This window comes from Hylaeus volcanicus, chromosome 1, assembly GCF_026283585.1.
Source record: "Hylaeus volcanicus isolate JK05 chromosome 1, UHH_iyHylVolc1.0_haploid, whole genome shotgun sequence".
Classification (NCBI taxonomy): Eukaryota; Metazoa; Arthropoda; class Insecta; order Hymenoptera; family Colletidae; genus Hylaeus; species Hylaeus volcanicus.
In genome coordinates this window covers 8,657,696-8,679,621 of record NC_071976.1, presented here as the reverse complement: position 1 = coordinate 8,679,621, position 21,926 = coordinate 8,657,696, and the positions used below count along the sequence as shown (strand labels likewise).

At 43.0% G+C, this 21,926-nt stretch overlaps 1 protein-coding gene across 4 annotated transcripts in view; it reads right to left on the bottom strand.

The window, feature by feature from the left end:
* LOC128876484 (epidermal growth factor receptor) overlaps window positions 1-21,926 on the bottom strand; it is a 238,435-nt gene that overhangs the window by 39,832 nt on the left and 176,677 nt on the right. For 3 of the 4 annotated variants that reach the window (XM_054122911.1, XM_054122914.1, XM_054122908.1), the window contains one exon: window positions 135-466. The exons of the other annotated variant lie outside the window; for it this stretch is intronic. In XM_054122911.1, coding sequence (XP_053978886.1) covers window positions 135-267 — 133 coding nt within the window. In that variant the 5' untranslated portion in view covers window positions 268-466. The remainder of the gene's footprint in view (window positions 1-134; window positions 467-21,926) is intronic. 4 annotated transcript variants of the gene reach the window in all.

Sequence of the window (21,926 nt, the reverse complement as noted above, 5' to 3'; positions counted from 1 at the left end):
ATACTAAATATTAAAATCTACGAATAAATAGTAAAGGACGATGTTTCGTTCCCTCTCTGAAGTTTTATATCAGAGAACGAGCAAAGCATCTTTGCCATTTTCAACCGCATCGCCAGCGGTAAAAAAAAACTCACTTTTCCCTTTGACAAACTCGGAGCTGAGATCCGCTGACACATCGTAGCTACCGGCGACGATCACTAGGAGAATTATCACGCCGAAGAGGTTGCAGGTCGACAGCGTTCGTGGCCCGTGTCGGTGTTCGAACATGATGAGCTCTCATGCCCTCTACGAACCCATGGACCTTGCCCAGGTGATCTCGAGAATGATTCCCACTTCTTCGTGCTCCCTTCGACTGTCACGAGCAAGGAGAAGATACAGAGAACCTCGAAGACGCGTTCCCGCTGCTGCCATCGCTGTCTCTTCACCTCGTCCCTTGCATGGTTCGTCTCACGAGGATGTTTCGCATCTGGAAATAGAATAAATCATCTATCAGTCATTCTATCTTCCTAATTATTATCTCTCTATTCTCGTAACATTTATAAATGTTCTAGTAAAATCAATATTATTTTATTGCATCTATCTCTTGATGTTCTATTTCATATTTATTATATCTATTATTGCATTCGTCATATAATTTTGCTCTATATTTTTGTTTGTACACACATTTTTTCTCCTCATTTTCAACTACTTTACCTATTACATTTTGCTATTTCTACTGTGATGGACAAATGACTAGTTTTAAATACAACAATATTTTACGTGTAACTAAATTGAATAATGCATGAAACAATTGTGTATATGGTATATGGTATATGGTAATTCATGTGATGCATATAAAAACTGAATACAAAAATTTGAAAACGGTCATTTGACCGGTCGTGCGTAGGTTTAGTGTTAAGATTGCCAATCTAAGAAGAGTTTTGTTTCTGATAATAGTATACCTAACGAAGGAATAAAAACGTATAATGGGTTTCAGGTTGAGATTAGATGACACACGAGGTTAAAAGTACTCCAAAGACTAACAAATAAGTATCCTACGTATATCCATAATATGCAATAATTGCTCCCAATCGTTCCATTTAATACCAATCCCAATTTCCTCGCCATCCAACGATCCCCACGTAATATCCTCGCGGTCCGCGAGCGTCTTTCCCAGGACATCGCGCGGGCAAGGATCGCTTCCCATACACGGCGCGCCTCGACTTGGAAATAGAGCGTCCAGATCGCGAAAAAACCTCTATTCGCCTTTTACGCTCGCAATTGTTTTGTCGCCGCCCCGGCCAAGGGCTCACCTACATTCCCGCGGAAGGGTCTCGCGGATTGTTCGGAGCGGATCCAAAGAAGAAGACGAAGAAGGCTGGACGAAAGATAAAAGACGAGCAACGACCAGAGGAGAGAAAAGAGAGGAAGACAATGCAACGAACAGCAGGTGTCTGGCTCTTCCCAGTCTCCTGGTTCTCTCTCTTCCTCGCCGTGTGCCACGTTCTCATCCAGGAGGCCCTCTCGGCCGCTCACGGCTCCTTCTTTGTTCTTTCGCACTCCCCGCGGAGTGGCGAACACGGGTTGCCTTATTCGGACCGCGACGGGCAACGATCAACTTAAACAAATGACGTCGACTAGGGTCTCGTCGAGCGCCTCCCTTCCGTGCGGCAGCCTGATTACGTCCGCCTCGTCGGGGTCATCCCTCGCAGAGGACCCCCGTCTATTAATTACGATCGTCTCGTGCACGACGTTCAATGACTCCCGATCGTGTCGATCGTGATTGTCGAGCATTCCTCGCGCTTCGTCTCCGCGCGATTGCCTCGGGGGCACCTCGTTTTTTTCACCCCGTTCTCCCCTTTACGTTCCTACCCCGTGGACAGGCTCGATGGTCCTACGGGTACCATGCCGTCTGCTGGTGAGAAAGACGTGGGACGCTACCGTGGCGAGGACTAGGAACGCGACACCCGGTAACGACGTTAAGCGACCGTGAATATTTAATATTCATCAGGGCGATCCGGACGCGATGGAAAGCAGGGGCCAGGTGGCGATGCGCGACACGGAGATCCGGATCGGACGAATGAACTTGGACGAGTTCGATTGTGGCTTTTCTGGGAAATGTGTCGACGTGTGAATATAAAGTGGGAGATCTACGGGATCTATTCATGAGGATGATCGTCGCGAGACGGGGTCTAAGATCTTGATCTAAGGAGGAAACCTTCGCTGCTGAGGCGAAGAAATTAAATTGTGACTATTCTAAGAAAAGTGAAGGAGCAAAGAGAAATACAATTGGAATTGTATCATTATTTTGTGGTCTGCGTTTTAAAATTTGTTTAAAAAGGACTTCTTTAATTGATTTTTACAAAAGTATTAGGTCGTCCCATAAGTTCGTGCCGAAGACTGTGACGAAATTTAATAAAAAACCACAGAAATTTTCTAGTAACGGTATAATGACTACCTGAGAGAGGTGAGAAACTATTGTGAAATGAGACAGATTATCTTTTCTTGTGACTCTTGAGTTAAGAGTATGTTTTACATATTAATTTGAGAAATGGAAGTATAAATGGCACGAACTTTTAGGACTACCTAATAAATATGTCATATTTTACACCACGAATGTCATTATTGCAGGAGAATTTTTAATGTGACCACATAAATGCATCCTATATCATCATTCCTTGATTATTCATTTTAAAACTGTATTTGTAATATAAAACTTTATATGTGATTTCTTGAATTTATTTCATATCATTCAATAATAAATTGATTTTGCCGCGTTGCATAGATTTCAAGCAAAATTTTCTATCCATTATTAATTTTAATAAAAGCAGAACAAAATTATAAATATATTATAATTTGCACCAAGAATATCATCATTGAAGAAGAACTTGTAATGGGGTTTTATAAATTGATTCTATATCATTATTTTTTTATTATTCTTTTGATTAGCTCCTCAAGGCCTAACCCAACAGAAAATCCACGTCAAGCAATACATTTCCAACTCACTGACACCATGTCCACGTGAAAGCAAATTATACTGAAACTACCACTCACCTACCAGAGTAAACGGTCTTTCAGAAATTTCACGAGGCAAATTTTTACACAAATATCTCAAATCAAATCTTAATCTCCTCTTTAAAACAACTTGTCTAAGACCACGAACACGCCGTTCGAAAATTGTATGCGCCAAGTTAACTGCGTTAATCGATCTCCTTTTCATCGGAGCGAACATGCGCCGCGATTTCGACACGACTATAATAACGGATGTAGCAAACAAGGGATTAAGAATTCGTGGACAGGCTGGGTCCGTTAACCCGGTCGCGTGGCTGTGTTTCTGCGCTCAGTGGTCCCTTAAGAATGTCCTTTCTGTTACGTTCAAGGAGGTACAGTTCGATTTGCCAAGTGTGTCGATACGTGTCCGCGCGAGACGCTTTTGGCAAAAATCACGCGAACGAATTACGAGGAACGAACCGGTTTTCTGGGTCGTGTCGTTCCGCACGACGAAATTAGCCGGCGGTTAATAGACGGCCGCGTTATTAGCGGTTAATTGCACGTTGTGCCAGCGGTTGTTAATGAGTTCGCGCGAATTTTGATCGATCGCCCGCTGAACTTCAACTCCTGTTATAGCGTGGCTTTTCTTTGTCTCCTTTCAAGGAGCCGTACCTTTCAGAGAAGGTGACTTATCGGTTCCACGACCGTCGATTAGAGTTACTCGAAGTCTTAATTGAGGTTTTCCATCGCTTTTATTTGTAATGGGCTCCATCTAGAGAGCCCTTGGAGGACTCTTGGTTCGATCATTAGATGCTCGTTAGAGTGGTATCGTATTTTTTCAGGGATGTTAGTTTTTCAGACTTTTTCTTACTTGAAAAATATTCTAAAATATAGAAACTTTTGAAAGAAGGTGATAACTCAATGGGAATTCTTAAATTTAAATTAAGTAAAAGTCTTCGACAGAGCTTCCTACTGCGCTTGGCTGAAGAAATCATTCCCTACAAAGTCGCGAGGCAATCTATTTGCGACTTAGCAGTGCCAGAAGTAATATCACGCAGTTTTCTATCGGGGTAATGTATGCTCGGTATCGCTTACACGAGCCAGAGTACAAAGCCTTCGCTCGTTTCTAATCACACGTTCGTTACTTGTCTCCGAGCAGATAGAAGGCAAACGTTGCTCGACTCGGCTCTCGCGCATTATCGTTCGGTGACATCGAAAGAATCGAATCGATAAAACTTGCTTCTTTCCCTCCAGGTCTCGGGCGAAATGCATTTATCATTGTTACATCGACCGAATTGACACGTCGGTCCTTTCCACGGTGACTAATCGACGGGGTGTGCCTGCCGCGATCTCGTTAACTTGTCTCCGGAGTTCGATTCGCGCTTGTACCGCGATCGAATGGAAATGCACGTGGTCGTGTGTCGCGATACCTTGAGCCTTTCTCTTGTAATTACTCGAAAGAGTGACGGAATCGATACGTGTACCTCGAATTTCGATAAATGATAAATTTGATTTCAAAGACGACTCTCACGACTCCGTAACTGTGACTTCTAGCTCCAAGTCTTCTGACACAGTTCTACTCAGACTTTGGTTCATCAAATTTTTGACACTCTGTACACGGTATGTATTCCTTCATTTTTTGCTAATGTTCAATAATGATTTAAAAATATATCAGTAGAAATAGTGATAGGTAGATATAACAAATAAATATAAAAGCTTTTGCTATTCAAACGTCAAAAATTAATTCACCTCGAAGCTTATTTATTTCCAAGTACTTTAATTACATTCAATATCCAAACGATTCGCAAAGCAGACTGGCACCATCTATAGTAACTGTAAAATATGTAGTTCTAAATGTTCCAGAAGGTGACGACGATTATCGAGGAATGTCGAGGCACGTCAGCCCCGCCGTTTCATTTATCATATTCGCTATCATTTCTATGTACGACGTGTAGTATCTGACGCTTCATAACCCCATCGATAAACAATGAACACTGATGGATCGCAAACTGCCGTCGGATCCATGGGAGATCACGGCGTCGGTTGTTTGCGAACTGGTACCATCCGTACGGCTGTTTTATTGCTGTCAACGAGGCGAGATTAAGAGGTGTGGTACCCTGACTTGCCAAAATAAAGATATCGCGAGAAAGATAAACCGCTGGGACAGTACGACGTTATGCCGTCGTACGTGCTGTATCGAAGACGATGGAAAGTTTGCGTTCCAGACGGAGAAACTTTCTCGTAACGGTTGGAATATTAACAAGAACGACGTTGCTCTTTCTTGAATTTACCAAGAAGTTCAATCATAACCCTTTCAGACCTGAATTATTTGTTTTTCTCGTACTAGTGTAATTTAATTTTTAGGCTTCGCTTGGACTAAAATTAGAATTAAAATTAAAAACACCGATTATTAATTTTAGCTATCTGCTCTTTCAATTTCTATTTCTCTTGAATTCTGAAAGATTTCATTTTTGTCGTGTGCTTTTTAAAATTCTATCAGGTATCGAGTCCAGTACAATAAATAGTTCATTTTCTTATTTATATGTACTTCACTTTATACGATATTAAGAAGAATGGTTTACAAGAGACGTGGACAGAGAAGTTTCTGAAGATGTCAATTTTAAATATCATTCATGGCTATTAAGTTACTAATTACCACGATGATATTTCTAACCCAAAACTGCTCCCTCAAACTATCCAATGACTGAATCATGCGCTTGGAGAGAGCAATCGGAGTACCACTATTGACAAATGAACGCACGCAGTCCCGTGGTCGTCTGCGTCAGCGGCAGATAATAAACGACGATAAGGCTCGAAAAGGCGTAGGCGACGGAAATACAAGGATAACGTCGCGCGAACCCGCGCCAGGGATCAGTTCTGGACAGTGATTACTTTGTGATTACTCACAGAATGATCTCCAAGAATTTCCACATTAATCAGATACTATAAACTATCAGGTGGACTGGATTTTTATCGATCTTGCACTGAACATTTATGCAATCTCACCAGGGATGTAAGTTTCTAAAGACGAGATATCGAGCGTGAATTTGAGCAAAGAGTATTAATTTTCGACAGTAACCCATTGCCTCCTAAATAATCGTTACCAAAATATATTCCACTCGAACTGTTGTATTCCGCTTGATTCGTTACTTTATTATTATTTTACAAGTACAACGTCGAGCGAAATTGAACGAAGTTAACAAAGGTATACGCGTGGCACTGGCGTGGTACTCGTATCGAGACGGTTCGGACAATTCTGAGTTCAAAGGGAAAAGTAGTGGGCTTTATAGGTTCGGGAAAGGTAGAAAATGGAAGGATTATCTTAAGTTTAGTGGTCAGCAAAGTGGTTATCGAAGGAAGAAATTTGGAATGTTTGCTGCTGTAGTTTGACGGAGGATGAGAAGAAGACAGAGTTATCTTAACTAAAGCTAATACAAAGATTATGTTGGCATACAACAGAACTAACTGACCCTCTCCTTGCTATTCAAGTTCCAAAGCATTGGTACATCTGACCTTCCAGATTCCAGGGTCTACACTTTTACAGAATTTTATACAATCCCACCAGGGATGTAACTCATCAAACACAAGACATGGAGCATCCCTCTCGCGTGTAACACCTCAAAGTACCAAGCTACCAGATACAACCTCTTTCTCTCCGAGGCATCCCTATCAGAAGCTACCGAGCACAGGCCATTTTTGCCGCAGTTTTATTCAATCCCTCCAGGGATGTAACCCTCGAATCCCCAATCGGCTCGAATCGTTCGAGTCCTCGTTTCCAAGCACCGTTTAGTCGCGATTCGCGCTTCCTGGTCGGATAGGATCCCCGTCGCTCCAGTTCCTTCGCGCAGTTCTTGTCCAGCATCGGCCACCAGGGTCCCATTGTCGTGCGGACGTTACACGGTCCCGGGGCCAGTCGTGGGGAGGGCAAGAGAGTGTTCAGACGCGTTCACCCGCATACAAATTGATCCTTTTTGCCGCGTTCGCGTCCTGAGCGGCACCTAGCGTGTCCGGGGCGGCTGGCCACCGAAAAACCGGCCTGCGGACACGGGTACAAGGGGTTCGTCGCGTTTTGTGGAAACAATCAGCAGGTTGTCGCGAAACAAGGATATGAATGCATAAGCAGCGCAGTTAACACGGTTGCTCGCCGTGTTCCCCGGCCCTTTTTTTGCCACGGTTTCCCCCTCAAAAGACGCCGCTTTTATATACCCACGGTCTGGCCAGCCTCTCTCGCGGAGAGGAAGAAAGACGGCGGACAAGGACGAGCCAGGAGGATGGAAGAGGCCCGAACGAACGGAACATAGGTGGACGACTTGCGTCGATAAATACAACCGACGACGTCGCCGTATGCCGGGGCCCACGGGCCCCGAGATACCGATTTTTTCCTCCTTTTTTACCACCGTCGTCATTTTGCGAACTCCGCTCCGGCATCCGCGGCACTCCACGCTGCGAGCAGCCCTCCGCGGGGTTTGTCTCCGCTCGAGCCGCGGAAGGGGAAGATTCCAGGGTTTTTACTACGCGGGGTACGCGAATTTCGTCGTCCGGAGCAGTGTTGGCTCAAATGTAACCCGTAATCGATGCGGTTCATCGCGATGCCGGCAGAAACTCTGGAGGTTTGGTGACTTTGAAAATTTCGGACGCGAGGAATCAACATCCTCGAGGGAACACTACATTATGGCTGTTCTGAAATGAGAGAAATATTTGGGAAATGTTTATGAAGAAACTGTGCTATGAATTGTCTTCGATCATTCATTAGAATTATCGAAAAGAAAAACAGGTTTTATATCATCATCAACATGGCGTTACTCGATTCGACAGAGCACACAAGAATTAAAAAAAAAGACTAGTGTCGTAGAGATTTCTTTCTCAAAATTTAATACAACATTTTCGAAATGTGTATCTCTCAAAAAGTGCACACGAAAACTGAATCTGTATCGAGATGATACTTTGTGTGCACCCTTAAAGTTTGAGTAGCCTTCAGTCGAGGACACTGTTCCACCCTTAAAACTGTAACTCCAGTAAATTCAGAGACTTCCATCCAAAACTTTAACACGAGACTCTTGAAACATGTACCTTTCGAAAAATGCAATCGACAATTATAAAAAAAAAATATTACAGAATTGTGCCCCAATATCCTTCCCTATCCTCCTCTAACCACTTTGATCTCCAACCAGTGCCAAGAAAAAAATTCCCTACCCTTGCCTCGAATGTTAATAATCGATCGTTCCAATTTCCGAGCATTACCCTGCGCATTCCTGTAACGCACCCACGACAAAGCTTCACCCGGACCAAACGCTGACCGGGCACGAGGAAGATAGCGTACCGTTAGCTCCAACACGTACGCCTCTCGGAGAGATTCTAACGCGGCAGAAGTCGCGGCCATATTTCATCCGTGCAGTTTCCTCCATCTTTTCTCTTTGTTTTCTCGGTTCAGCTCGCCGCGGCGACGTGTGTCTCGCGCTAACTCTCGTTACGATAAATCACGCTCGCGATACGCTCGCGAAGAAATATTACGTACGGGTAAACAACGTTAATTTATGTTAATCGCCGACCCGTACTTTACGCTCGTTTATTGCCAGGCTCGCGCGCCGGGTATTCCTGTTTGCCCCGACGATCCGACTCGGCGATACGACCGGGATTCTCGGATCTTGATCCATCCATCTGGGCCCGGAGTCCCTGAAACGGATACGGTTGATTTTTTTTGCGATGATAAAGGGTGCCGTGTTACCTGCCTAATCCAGAATAACGAAAAAGATCGGGTTTCGGTGTACTTAACTGCTGAGCTATGGGCGATATTAAGTCGAAGGCTTCCCGCCAAAATGGCGGTAATAGACCGTAGAAGCTCACGGTCGAGGTTTGCTCGAGGAGGTCCTTTCCTGTCTTTGATCTTAAGAGTATGGGCTCTGATGTGGTTTTGCGTGGCTTCAACGTTAAGAAAATGTCCAAGAATATAATAGTTGCTACAACAGAAGAGACTAGGATTAAATGGAACTTCAAGTCTGCTCGAGGGATCTTATAAGGAAGAGAGGGTTAGTTATTGCAATCATCGAATCCCTGACTTAGAAAAAGGATGCTTCTGCTCAGTGGTTCTGAAACTTCAGAGGTGAGAAGCTAAAAGAGCTAAGGCATCTTTGAGCACTGTACATAGATCTACACTCAATAACCTCGAATCCTCATGGTTACACTTTTCCACAACCTGACGGTGCAATAAACTCTAATAATAAGACGTAATCCTAAAGGAGACATTCCTAACACTGCTGGAGACTAGATACAAATGGGACTTGGAGTTCCTGTCATTGATTAATTGCGTAATGAAGATAAAATTTGTTATCGCAATTCTTGCAATGATTGGATCCCTGACTGATTGCCTTAAAATAGAGGTGCTTTTGCTCAACGGTCCTAGGACTTAAGAGATGATAAGTTAAACAACTATCTATAATTTTGAACACTATACGTGGAACTGCACCCAATGACCATGAATTTGCAAGATTATTCAGCAACCTGATGACGCACTAAACTTTAACAGTATAGCCCAAGAGAAAACGTTCTTGACGCTGTTAGAGAATCTTTTCGCGCTCTGTCCTACGTTCGATGACCAAGAACACGATTACCAATCGTCATGAATTCTCAGGATATTACCTTATCCCGGTCCTCGTGGAAAAGCCTGATTACGTTACCAACGATAACGCGAAGTTTCGTTTTCTTGCGTGGCCACGGGCAGGCCGTCGTCGAAACGCGACACCCGGGGCCCCACCCAGGTGTACGGCGAAATGGATTGCGCCGTTCGAAGGGAACCGAAATCGATCGTCAATCAAGCTCCGGGGCCAGCGATAATTGACCGAAGAAGAAGGGTGGCGCGGGCCAGAAGAACGCTCGGAAAAAATTAAGGAGACGCGAGTAACAGACGGCGACGAAGATGATGAAGAAGAATAAAGAGCTGCCGTTGAAAAAGGGAAGGAAGAAGAAGGAGGCACGGCGAACGGCGCAGAAGAAGAAGAATCGAACCCGTGGTAACGGTAAAGCGGTACGTGAGCGCGATCCCGATGCTTTCAGGACCAACGAGGATGCATTAAGGTATATCTCGAGACCTGGTCCCGAGATACCTTCCAGGGCACCGTCCAGCTCGCTCGGACCCCGTCGCAGCCTTTCCCTCTTTCTCCTACGTCTTTTGTGGTATCTGCTCGCGGACCAGGTTTGATTTAGAACACGGCACAGTTGCCGGCGTCGGGCTGCTGCCTGGCAAAAACGGCCTCTGCTTAACCAACTGAGAGCCGACCGCCGCGCGGTCCCCATCGCCGGCTCACTTTCCCACTGGCCCGTATAAGGCTCAACATTTTATTTTCTATGGCCCTCGTAGCGAGGGATTGCATGATCGGACCCCGTAAAGGCGAACCGGACCCTCCACCCCCTCTCGCTATTCCTCTCCCTCGTCTCGCGGTCCGCCTGCGCGGGCCACCTTGCTTCAACATGCAAATCCTTGCCAATTGCTCGTTACGCAATTTATACTAGGTTGATAGGTAGTGCTGCTTTGCATATCGAGGATATCCGCGATTCAGGTCGCGCTGGGTGGCGAAATTGTCTTTCGAAGCTTCTGTACGGTATTACTCGATGTAATCAGGTGTAATCCGCTAAGGGGGTCGTGTCTGACAGACATTGCTCTCTCGCAATCAGGATGTGATTCGATTGATATAGAGATGCTTATCTGGCTCAAGATACCATTAGACGTTCGTTAGAGGATCTGATTAGTGGCGGTGTAATATGAATCATGATATCCTATAATATAATCAAGGAGATCATACTGTGGCCAATCGGATGAGCTACTCAACCTCTCTGCACAGTACATCAACCCTTTGACCTCGGGGACGACTTTTGCTAGAAATCCTATGAAGTGTAGAGATGCGAATGTAAATAAAATATTACCTTATAGAGAATGTCAAAACGAACCTCTTTTTATATTTACAGTTTATGCGTGCGACGTTTAGTTTCAAAAATAAAAATTAAGAACTCGGAAGACCTTTATTCCTGAAATTCGTTTTTTCCAATGAACTTCTAACTTTTCAATTTTTATTTCCGAAACTAAGCTTCCTAAGAATAAACTGTAAATATAAGAAAAGTTTCGTCTCATCATCCCCCAAAATCTGATATTTTTTAAAAATTGATTCAACGAATATTAACATTCCTCTGAGTCAATTTCTCGAGGACAGGTATACCTGTAATGGCTAATTCATAATCAACCAGTGCGTTAATAAATGGTCACCACTCATCATTAACGCAGCTACAAACGACAAAATGAGACAGCCGAACGCCGCACCCGTTCGATCACGTCGCAATACTAAACAGACTCCTCGAGCAACTCGAACGCAAAAACTTGATAGGCCCGACAAGGATAAACGTGTTGATATGAAAGAAATAGAAAACGAAAAATGGGCCATGTTGAAAAACAGATTTTACAAGTTACGCAAATTTCCGAGTATAATTAGTAGCCGCGTACGTCTAACGAGTATAAACGAGAGAGGAAAAGCAGAACGCGACGGGAGGAAAACACGAGATGCCATTCGTTAACCACCCATTTGCTTCTCATTTGCGGAAAGGTCCGGTTCTCGCGGATCGAGTCCGCAGTTTGCTAATAGCGTTCGTGACTTCGTGACGGCTTTCTACGTTCGGGCTTACAGGGACGGGGAGCGACGCGAAGGAAAGCGAAGAAAGGACACGTAAAGGGGGGGAAGGAGGGCTTAAAAAAATCCTCGGATCGACGCTCGCAACCGCTCGGTTCGCTCTCGGGGGGTTGGCTGGTTCTACCCGAACACCGCGAGGAATTTCAAGCCACGAAGTTGAGCCCTCCGCGCGGCTCGACCTCTGCACTTCGTGCAGCTCCAGATCGTGACTTCCAGCGCTACGTGGCGGAACGATGCCTTGGCCCTTCGTGCCGCGCGTATCTGCCACCGCGAATCTCCTGGAGAACCGGTCAATCGCGCTGGAAGACTTTCGAATTTCCGAGAACCGTCGTTCGCGAGGTAGGTAGCGTTCATCGAGTCAGAAAATCGGGTTCTCTAACAGGCAATCGGCACGCGAGACTTTACTCGTGTCTGAGACGGATCGCGTTCTCTCAGGGGTCTTCAATTGAGTCATTGGTGCTCTCGAGAGGCGATTTTTACGTGGGGTTAGAGTAATAGAGTCATTCGTTAATGTTTACGGTGGTTGTTCGTTCTGTTTATTGTGAATGTTTGTAGGTGTTTGACATGGGGTGTCAGAAATAGTAAACGTTTAAGTAAGGCAAAATAGGGTGTTAGGCTTTTGAAAATATATATGGAAAGGGAATGAGGAATTTATGGTACTATAGGTGTGATAGTTGGATTTGAATGTATGGGATTAAATAAATTGGGAATAATACGTGGTACATGACGTTAAAATTATATTAGAGGGTCAGTCCTCTGTCAAATTTTCAATGTTAGGATTTACATAATATTTTTAAAAGAGGGTACTCACAGCTGTCATAGCAATAATTCAAGAATTTCTTTTCTAGATTTTAATATGTGCATATTTTAATTAGTAAAAGGTGTTGAACTTAAAGTCCAAATGTATTTGTTAAGACATATTTAAAAATAACTAAGGTACAGTATATCTCTAAGAACATTCTTACATAGCATTCGATTGTATCTGAGAGTGTGAATTGTGTAAATGGAGTTCATCATTGGTTCAAAAAAATAATTTTTATACAGGATCCAAGTAATGTAATCATCCTATTAATATTTACGTTGAGTGTTCATTCTGTTTACCGTTAAACCTGGCCAAACAAGAAAAAATCATGAAACAGATGATTCCCAAACTGCTAGTGGAAAAATGCAGGCAATGTCAATGTAGATTGTGAAAGGAAGAAGATCCGAAGTAGGAACTTGAAACTTCGATGAAATACAATGCAGAGAAACCCGTAATCTTTCGGTTACAAAAACTCCAGCCACTCGAATTAATTGAAAGAGCGACTTCCTCTTCGCGAATTTAATATTCCGCGAGACGGTCGTCTCGGGTCAATAACGGAGACACTTTAGATATGTAAATACCATAACGTGGAACATAAGTGGCGCAAGATGAACCGTGGCGAATGATCTCGAAACATCGTATCGTGGCTCGGTAATTAGTCAAATGAGCAAACGTCCCGAAATTATTGCGCAACTCGCGAAGCGGCACGTGATAAAACTGCATAACGATACGCGGTAATTATTACTTTTATTTCGTCGCACGTGAGTCGACCGCTCCCTCGTCTGTGGGGATTTTTAGGAAGACACGGTAATTATCGCGCGTTTCGTGCGAGTGAGGTACATTTTGTAGCTTCTCGAAGGCGCCAATTTTGTCGTTGGCAGTTATTAAACGTTTACTTGGTAATCGTCGATGAATGGCGTGTCGCACGAACTTCCTTTTTAAACGTGCCGCGCCATTTTTTCGATCGATCCTCGGATAATCAACGAAGACGGAGATGAGTGTCACGCGTGTCGCGTTCCTGTAGTGAATTTATTCGTATTTAGATAAATTCTACATTAACGCGGTAGGCGCCGAGCCTACTTTGTTTATACGGCGATAACTGTGTGTCCTATTAAGGATTTCTCGAAATTTTGATTTTTAACGAAGTGGTAATGGTTTCAGCGAAGAACCTCATCTTTCGGAATTCGAAATGATCGATTTTGTTTAATAATACAGCAAGTTTTCGTCGAAAGAAAATTCTTTCGTTCATCCGGTAGATGTTGATGTTCTCTATCATATTTAAAAGACATATTTTTGAAGACATATTTAGAAATTCGAAACATAGCGAACATATAAATTTGTTAGAGGATTTTTATTTCAAATTTAGTACCTTTTGCTAATTAAAATATGTACATACATATTAAAATCGCGAAAAGTAATTCTTGAATTATAGCTACGACAACTATAAATATTCCCCTTAAAAGAAAATTATGAAAATCCTAACTTTGAAACTTTCACAAAGGACTGACCCTCTAACATAAATTTAACGTAATTCGGGATAAAGTTTCGTCACGTCAAAGTTACAAAATAAATTCACTTTTTTTTGCCTTCGTTTTCGATTCCATAACTGATGAACTCTGCCATGGATAAATATTATCTAACCGACGTGGATACATAAACCGTGACGCAATTTGGCGTTTACCCACGATAGGAAAAGTACAGATTCGTGGATGTCCGTTAAAGTCTCGCATAAACACATTCCATTCTTATCAGTGCGAAATGGAAACACCTTGAAAAGATGTTCGATCCTCGAACTTGTCGATCCGTCCCCAAATTACGTGGGAACGGTTTCGAGCGTCGTCGTCATTATTTCAACGAAATATTTCAAGTGGAAAGTAGTTGGCACATGAAAGAACAGTTAAAGATTCCGGTTGACTTCTCAGCGAGATTTCGTCCGTTTATCGCTCGATCGATCACGAATTCCGTCGGATTCCCCAACGAATCGGATGGATTATTATTTTCCTGGGTATGGCTGTGCTCCGGGGTCGGCAACAAATTGCTGGCAGCATCGTGATACCATCAGCATCGCGGCGAACGCCATCCCGACTTCTTGGGAGATCGATCAACGTGCACCTCTACTCTGGAGGTAAGGTTACACCGAGCGACTAATCAATGATTTCACCTTTCCAGGTGCATCTTGTGCCGACCGTTCCCGTTTCGATCGCAAATTGCTCCCTCCGAGGGAGAAAATCGAGCACAAGTGTGTTGGTACCCACTGATTCTATGGCGAAATAAGAATGGATGAACAACTGAACAGAAATAATATTGGGTTGTCCACAAAGTTCGTGGCCATTTTTAAGAAAAACTCGAAGGCACATTTGAATTTTGATAGGTATTTATTGAATTACATAGGACCATTTTGTTCCATAACCTTTTCACCTTTTAAGGGTGCATACATGTTTTTCATTTTCAACCACTTCGATGTATTCAGATTATATTGTATCCGATATAATCTGCAAAAGTTCAAATTCGACAATAATTTTAAGAAGAGCCAAAAGTAATAAAAGTCAAAAGATAAAAATAAAAGTGATGATTACGAGGCTCCTTAACACAAATTGAGCGAGTGAATCGTTTATCAATCTAGAGGAGCAAGTCAAATAAAATAAAGTAAATTTTTGTTTAAGTAAATCGATTTGGAGATTATGTTTGAAGATAGTATTACTCAGCATGATTTTCGAGTGGTGTGCAAATACCTAACGGTCAATTGAACTTTTGGGTCAACATATGAATCAGATGAGCGATAACTGTCAGACGTTGTAAGTTCTGTGGTACGCCATTTTTTACGCAGGTTGGATTTAGTATATCTTTTGCAGAGTTTAAAGAAGGTTTCTATATGGCATCTCAAGTTTAATGTGATTCGATAAGGAAAATCACACAAGATAATAATAAATACTAACACGATATATAAGATATAATAAATAAGCACAGAAAAATTGACCAAACGTCCCTCCGACTCGATTCGTATCCAACAATCCCAACCGTTTTAAATCGATTGTGGTTGTGGGGACGAAAACTGAAAGAGAGGAAAGATCGCGAAGATAAGCGCAAACGTCGAGATTCGTTGCATTGTGCAGCGTCGAAGATGCCGGCGTTGAAGTCACGCCGGCAGCGATCCTCGAGATCCTTATCCTGCGATCTACCCGCGCCAGGCGGGCTTCGTCGAGCTGAAAGTGCCGCCAGTGCCATTTTTCGAGGCTTACTTACGGCGTGCAATGGCACAAAGAGGTTGCCAGCAACGAGAACCCTCGATCTTCGCGGATTTGTCGCGTATACACTGAAAACCGTAGCAAATCATGCTCCACGACACGAAACTATAAGGTAGAACCTTACCATTGTTCAGATTGTGGAATATTTTGCAATATTTTTGTACTATAACTAACGTCTACGCGACGAAACAGGAGTATGTTACTTATTTATTTTATAAGTGGTATGATTCGATGATGATGGAATAAGGTAAGAATTTAGAATTAATTTCTATTGTTAGACTGTGGAAGCTTATGGTTATTGAGAATATGGGGAAGTGTACAAAGATCTGCACAGTTTTAAAAATATATAAAATTGAACTAGTCTAGAATGCAAGAAATACTTTCATTTAAATTCAATTTCATTATTTATATCTAAAAATATGAATTTGTCTAAACATCTGGAATCTACTGTACTCTACAGTACTATCTGATAAATAATTTATTTGAAATCATCTTGTCGCTTTAGTAATACAAACTCTGATTGAGGATATTCGAAATTAAAAGAGTATCTAATAAAAATTATGTTCAAATGAATGGAATGGTTAACGAATGGCTTGAAGCGATTCGAGGAATAAAATCGACCCGTACTTGCATTTGTTTAATGGATTTTTCACATAACCCGACCAACGATTCAACATGATGTGCCGTGTACGATAGGAAAAACCTATCAACAACTTTCATCACACCTCTTTGGTCCGTCCTCGAAATTAAACGTGTAGAACTTAATTTAAGGAACATTCTAATTCATCCCAGAAGCATCGAAGAGAACAGAAACGTTTCATCATTAGCGAAGCTCGTATTATGAAAACAAAGCCATGAATCGTCTGAAATACGTATTGGGGATCAATGTTCCCCGCTCAGTTCCATCCAGTAAGATCTTAAACAATTTATTTTTAAACGAATGTAGACACCTGAATAAATTATAATCTTTTTAAAACATTCTCCTTAAAATTAAATTGCAGTGCGTCTAAAATTCTAATCTTATTATTATACGATGTAGTGGATGAGGATCATTAAAAAACCGAATTGCAAGTCAAAAATACCTACGATACATATTTCTTTATCCTAATATGAGTTAGGTTGCAAAACAGTCCCATTCTTCGACCTTTTATTCTTTTTTCCACTTAATATAATTTTTTTTTATGTACACTCTGTTCTCCATTTCAATATAGCAAGTGAATCTGTCAAATAATATAAAGGAACTTTAAAGAATCCGTCAATTTGCAATAAAGACCTAACGTTTACAGGTGCTTCGATACTAACCAGACCCCATTTCCAAAATATCCACAAGAAGCACCACTCCGACGTGCGACTATTGAAATCCTCTCGATTAACGTCGGCCCGAACGAGGAAACCCAACGATTTCAAGAGCGTCCAATACGCGAGGCAGCAAAGGAACGGGACACTTTGCACTCAGCCGCGAAACAGACCAAAATCAGGCCCGACTTCGGTCAAGAAATCGCCACCTGAGAAAAATGTTTCGACGGAGTGGGCTCCGAGGCGACGAAAATCGGGAAACAAAGCTTCGAAAGACGCGAGAAACGGGACCAACATGGCGGATGTTTTCATGGAGAAGGAGCCTAGATCGTACGCGCAGATAATAGCCAGCTACGACGAAGCGATGAGTACTCAATTTGGCTTGGGAGTTTTGAGAGATTCGATGAGTTCCGCCATGGTCAACAGGATCCACAGAAGCCCTTTCTCCACTGCATCTGTGATATCTGTGAAGAAAAGCAAAGACAAGGCAACTAAGCAAGGGAATTTTCACGGTGGTGGGTCTGGCATGGCGAACCAAGAAGCTAAATTCAGCAGCGAAGCCTCCCTGACGAATCACGACTGTCAAAATCAGTACAGAGACGTCATCCAAGTCATGGGAGAAAGCAACGACCCGGAGAGAACGTCTTCGTCGTATGCAACGATGATAGAAAAGTATAGCAACGCGATAAATCCTGTCGATTTCCGTGGCTGGAATAGCAACCACGTACCCAGACGAAACGTCTCCACGAAGCTCGATACAGTCCCGATGGTGTTCCTGAACACGAAGGGCATCAGCGGTGCCACGACAGAGGTCACAGCCACCGAGACGAAGGACGTCCCGGACCGCTTCGCCGAGGCTGACGGATGCAAAGCTCCCGTAGGTGAACAGAAGCAAGCTCTACGGATGACGAAAGTGGAGGATATAATAAAGGATCTGAAGCGAATCACCGCGCAGGGGGAGGAGGCGGACGCCAACTCGTACGAGAAATGGATGCTGCAGTCGGTGAACGAGCGCGCCCATTGGCTGGACCGTGTGGTCAGCGCGCATAAGAAACGGATCAAAGAAAACAGATTAGTGGCTGGAAAAACGGCGAGGGAGAATGAAATTACCGAGATCAGAGATACGGAGCTGAAGAAGCAGACGGCCGCGGAGGATCTCGTTTCCAGGTCGCAGGTCTGTGGGAACGCGTATTTTTCATTTATCTGTATGGACAATGTTAAACGTATTTACTTTGTTCATTCTGATTGGTTATGTCAAACATTCCCGATTTTTAATGTTTTACATATTTTAAGGGGATATGACTGTTATTAAAGGGTAGACTTTTATTTTACGTTAAATGTAGGTTTCTTTTTATTATATTCATATAATTAACATGGAATAAGAAGGAACCTACATTTATAATATATATGCATATATATATTATTCATATAATTAACATGAATATAATAAAAAGAAACCTACATTTATAAACATTTTTCACCAACATTTATGTTGGTGAAAAACATAATGTTGGTTTTCACCAAGAACCAACATTTATCGACAAATATTTTAATCAAACAGACATGGCATGGTATATATCCAATAAGGGGTAGCCTTTTATCTTGGGTAAAATGTACGTTTCTTTTTGTTATATTCGCATACATAATCATATTGTATTCAACGCGACGGTGTTGAAGATTTAATGAAATGCCACTGCATGTAGCAAAGTATAATTTCATATGAATTTTCTGAACTAAGTCTTTTTCAATTATCATTATGATTAGGGGCGTACGAGGTATTGTTTTAAAACTTGTCGTGTGTTGTACTATACCTGATCTTCATCTCCATTTGTTTATTTTACGTATTATACACACTGTACGTTTCATTCTACCTATCCACCCTCACTTTTACTCACACTTGGATTTCTGTTTGATTAAAAAACAAAATAACCTAAATTTCTACAGGCTCCACAAATGGCGGCCGATGGGAAACCCCCAAACCCACTATCGGAGTACATGAAACGCGGTCCAGTCAAATCGAACCCTCCAACGAAGAATACAACCCAGACATCCGCGACTACAGTCTCCAGTTCCAAAGAACCGCAAATCGAGCTGAATATGACGGCCTCGAAGAACGACTCTGTGGTGTCCATCAACATGGACGACCAGGCGACGAGAACCGGCGCCAAGGATCAGCTCTCCGTCGTGATATCCTCGAAGAAGAGCAACGTCGTAGGAGCTGCCAATCCAAGTCCACAGACGGATTTCGACTCGATGCAGATATCCATCAGCGAGAACACCGTTCCAGTGAAACAGATCGAGTTTTCCATCAATGGCAAACCAGTCTCCGAGTTGAAGAGCATCTTGGCGAGGGCGGACAAGTTGGACGTCGTCAGCTCGATGGATAAGATAGAAATCAGGATACCGTCCAGGAGCAGCGCCAATTTGTCGAAGGAGCAACCCAAGAACGTTGCTGCAACGACCACGCCTGTGTTGAATCTTCATATAGCTGCGAAATTCAACGAGCCGCGTAAACAGCAACCAAAAGACGCTGGATTGAAGCCTAATACAACCTCCGCTCCTGCGCGGCCACCACCGACTCCCGAAACGCCGAAACCGCAGAATATTTTCGTGCCCAAGACCACGAAGAGCCAAGACGCGAACGTGATCAAAGATGCTACTGTAACGAACGCGGAAAAATTCGAACAAGTCAGTAAGACTGTCCAAGCTGGCGCTACCCCTGAGATTCATCCTGGTCCGGCAGTGAAAGAAGATCGGACGTCCAGTGTCGCGCAGAGTTGGGCAAATTTTGATTCAAATAATAAATAATAAATAACAAATGAAGATAACCTTCGATTTTGAACGACACCTTTTTATGTTGAATGTTCGAGTATGGTCATGAATGATTTGTTTGTTATTTGTTATTTCTAAATAAAATTTTGTTATCTACTTATTTCTTATTTATTTGTATAATTTCTGGTTGTAACTATCAGATGAAATAATTACCACGCGATAGAGTCTCTCAAAGTGTCTACTTTTCGAACAACTATCTTCAACTAATAAATTTAAAATTAAAATATATTTGATTTTGATGAAATATATTACATCTCAAAAATAGTCTCAAGAGATCTCATCATACTTTTTATATTAACAATCACTTTCGTACCTTAAATAATAAACAACAAATACTAAATATAAAATGGTAAACAACAAATAATTCTATTATCTTAAAGAACCCATCCCTCTTTCAAACACCACGCAATTATTTCTTCGTCTGCCTAAAGTCCCAAATAACCTACAACTCCTCGCTAAAATAAATAAAATTCACTAAAATAATGCCCAACTCTGGTGTCGCAGAAAGTAGCCCGTCAACCGTGAAGGCCAGCGACATGCACCTGACTTCGGAATCGAACGAGCCACCCACGAATCGTCTCCAAGATCCATCGTTGAGCACCGAGAATCCCAAACCCAGTACACCCACCGAAAACCGAACTCCGTCGGGCATTATTCCATGGTGGTCTTCCGAGGATGCATTCAAGAAGATCAAGAAGAGAGGGAACACACCCAAGAACACATCCCCGCAGCGGCAACCGCAAGAGGGTGTCATCACGTCGCAAAAAACCGATCAGACGGTGCGTCCCGACGTCGAGTTGGCGCAGCCAGGTCGTCCAGTCGATTCATCGACGCCTGAGACACCTAGGAAGGACGTGGAAGCGAAGGAACCTGTACTCGACGAGAAGAAGCCGTTCAAGTTAGACGACGTTCGCGTGGCTCGCGTGAAAAGTCCTCAGAAATGGATGGCGGTGAAACCTGTGGGCGTTACAAGGTCGCTGAGGAACACGAGGCAGAAGACTGCGTCGAGCAGATACGGGAAGAAAGTGAAAAATCGTGCGAAGTGTGACTTGGTAAAAGTTACGATACCTGAGAGACAGAATTCGGATGCGTCGATCATCTCAGCGACTCGGTTACCAAAAATGGTCGAATATACTTCTGTGAAGCCGCGAATAATTAGCATAGAGCAGAAACCGGAAATGAAGAAGGAGAAGGTGAAGGTAGAGCAACAGGGAACAGCTGTGACAAAAGTTGAGGCTGAGAAGGTTGAAGAGGACCCAAAGACGGGAAGTAAAGTCGAGGCATCACTGGTTCAAGGAAATCCTGCGAGGAAGGCTAATGTGCATGATTCAAAAGTAACACTCAAAGATTCGGAGAAATCTACTAACAGACCTGCCGATGTTTCAGTTAAGGTACCGTCACCTGTGAGAGGGTCCAGCTTGGAGGGCCAGGGCAAGATAGACAGAACAATCGAGAAGGGTTCGTTGAACAGTACCGATGAGGTCTCTGGTAAGAAGATCGACGAGATCCTGAAGACCATGAAACCGATCGAGAAGAGGAAAGATGGCACGTTGATAGACTACGGCGTGACGGTGCCTTCGAGGAAGCCTTCGAAGAAGTTCAGACAGACTCCAAGGCCACGAAACAAGCCACCTATCAAGGTTGGCGCGCAGATCGTGGTGGTACCATCGAGGAAATTGAAAGATACGTCGAATCAGCCAAAAAACGTCGAAGCAGAGAAATTATGTTCCTCGAAGAAGCAAACAGCAACGAAAAGTAAGAGCGTAGTTAGTCTGCCGAACATTGTCGAGCAGAAGAAAATACCCGGGGGCAAGGTACAACAGGTGACGGAATCTAAGACCGCGTTGAATCAACCGAAAGTTGTCGAGCCGGAGGAAATAATTTCAGTGAAGAAGCAAACGCTGGTGGGGCCTAAGAGAGCAGCGAGCGAACCAAAAATTGTCGAACCAGTTAAAATAATTTCGACAAAGAAACAAACAGTAACAGAATCTAAAAATGTGCCGAGTGAACCAAAAATTATTGAGCCCGCTAAAATAATTTCGACAAGGAGAGAAGCACTAATAGAACCTACGAATGAACCAAAAATTGTTGAGCCAGTTAAAATAATTT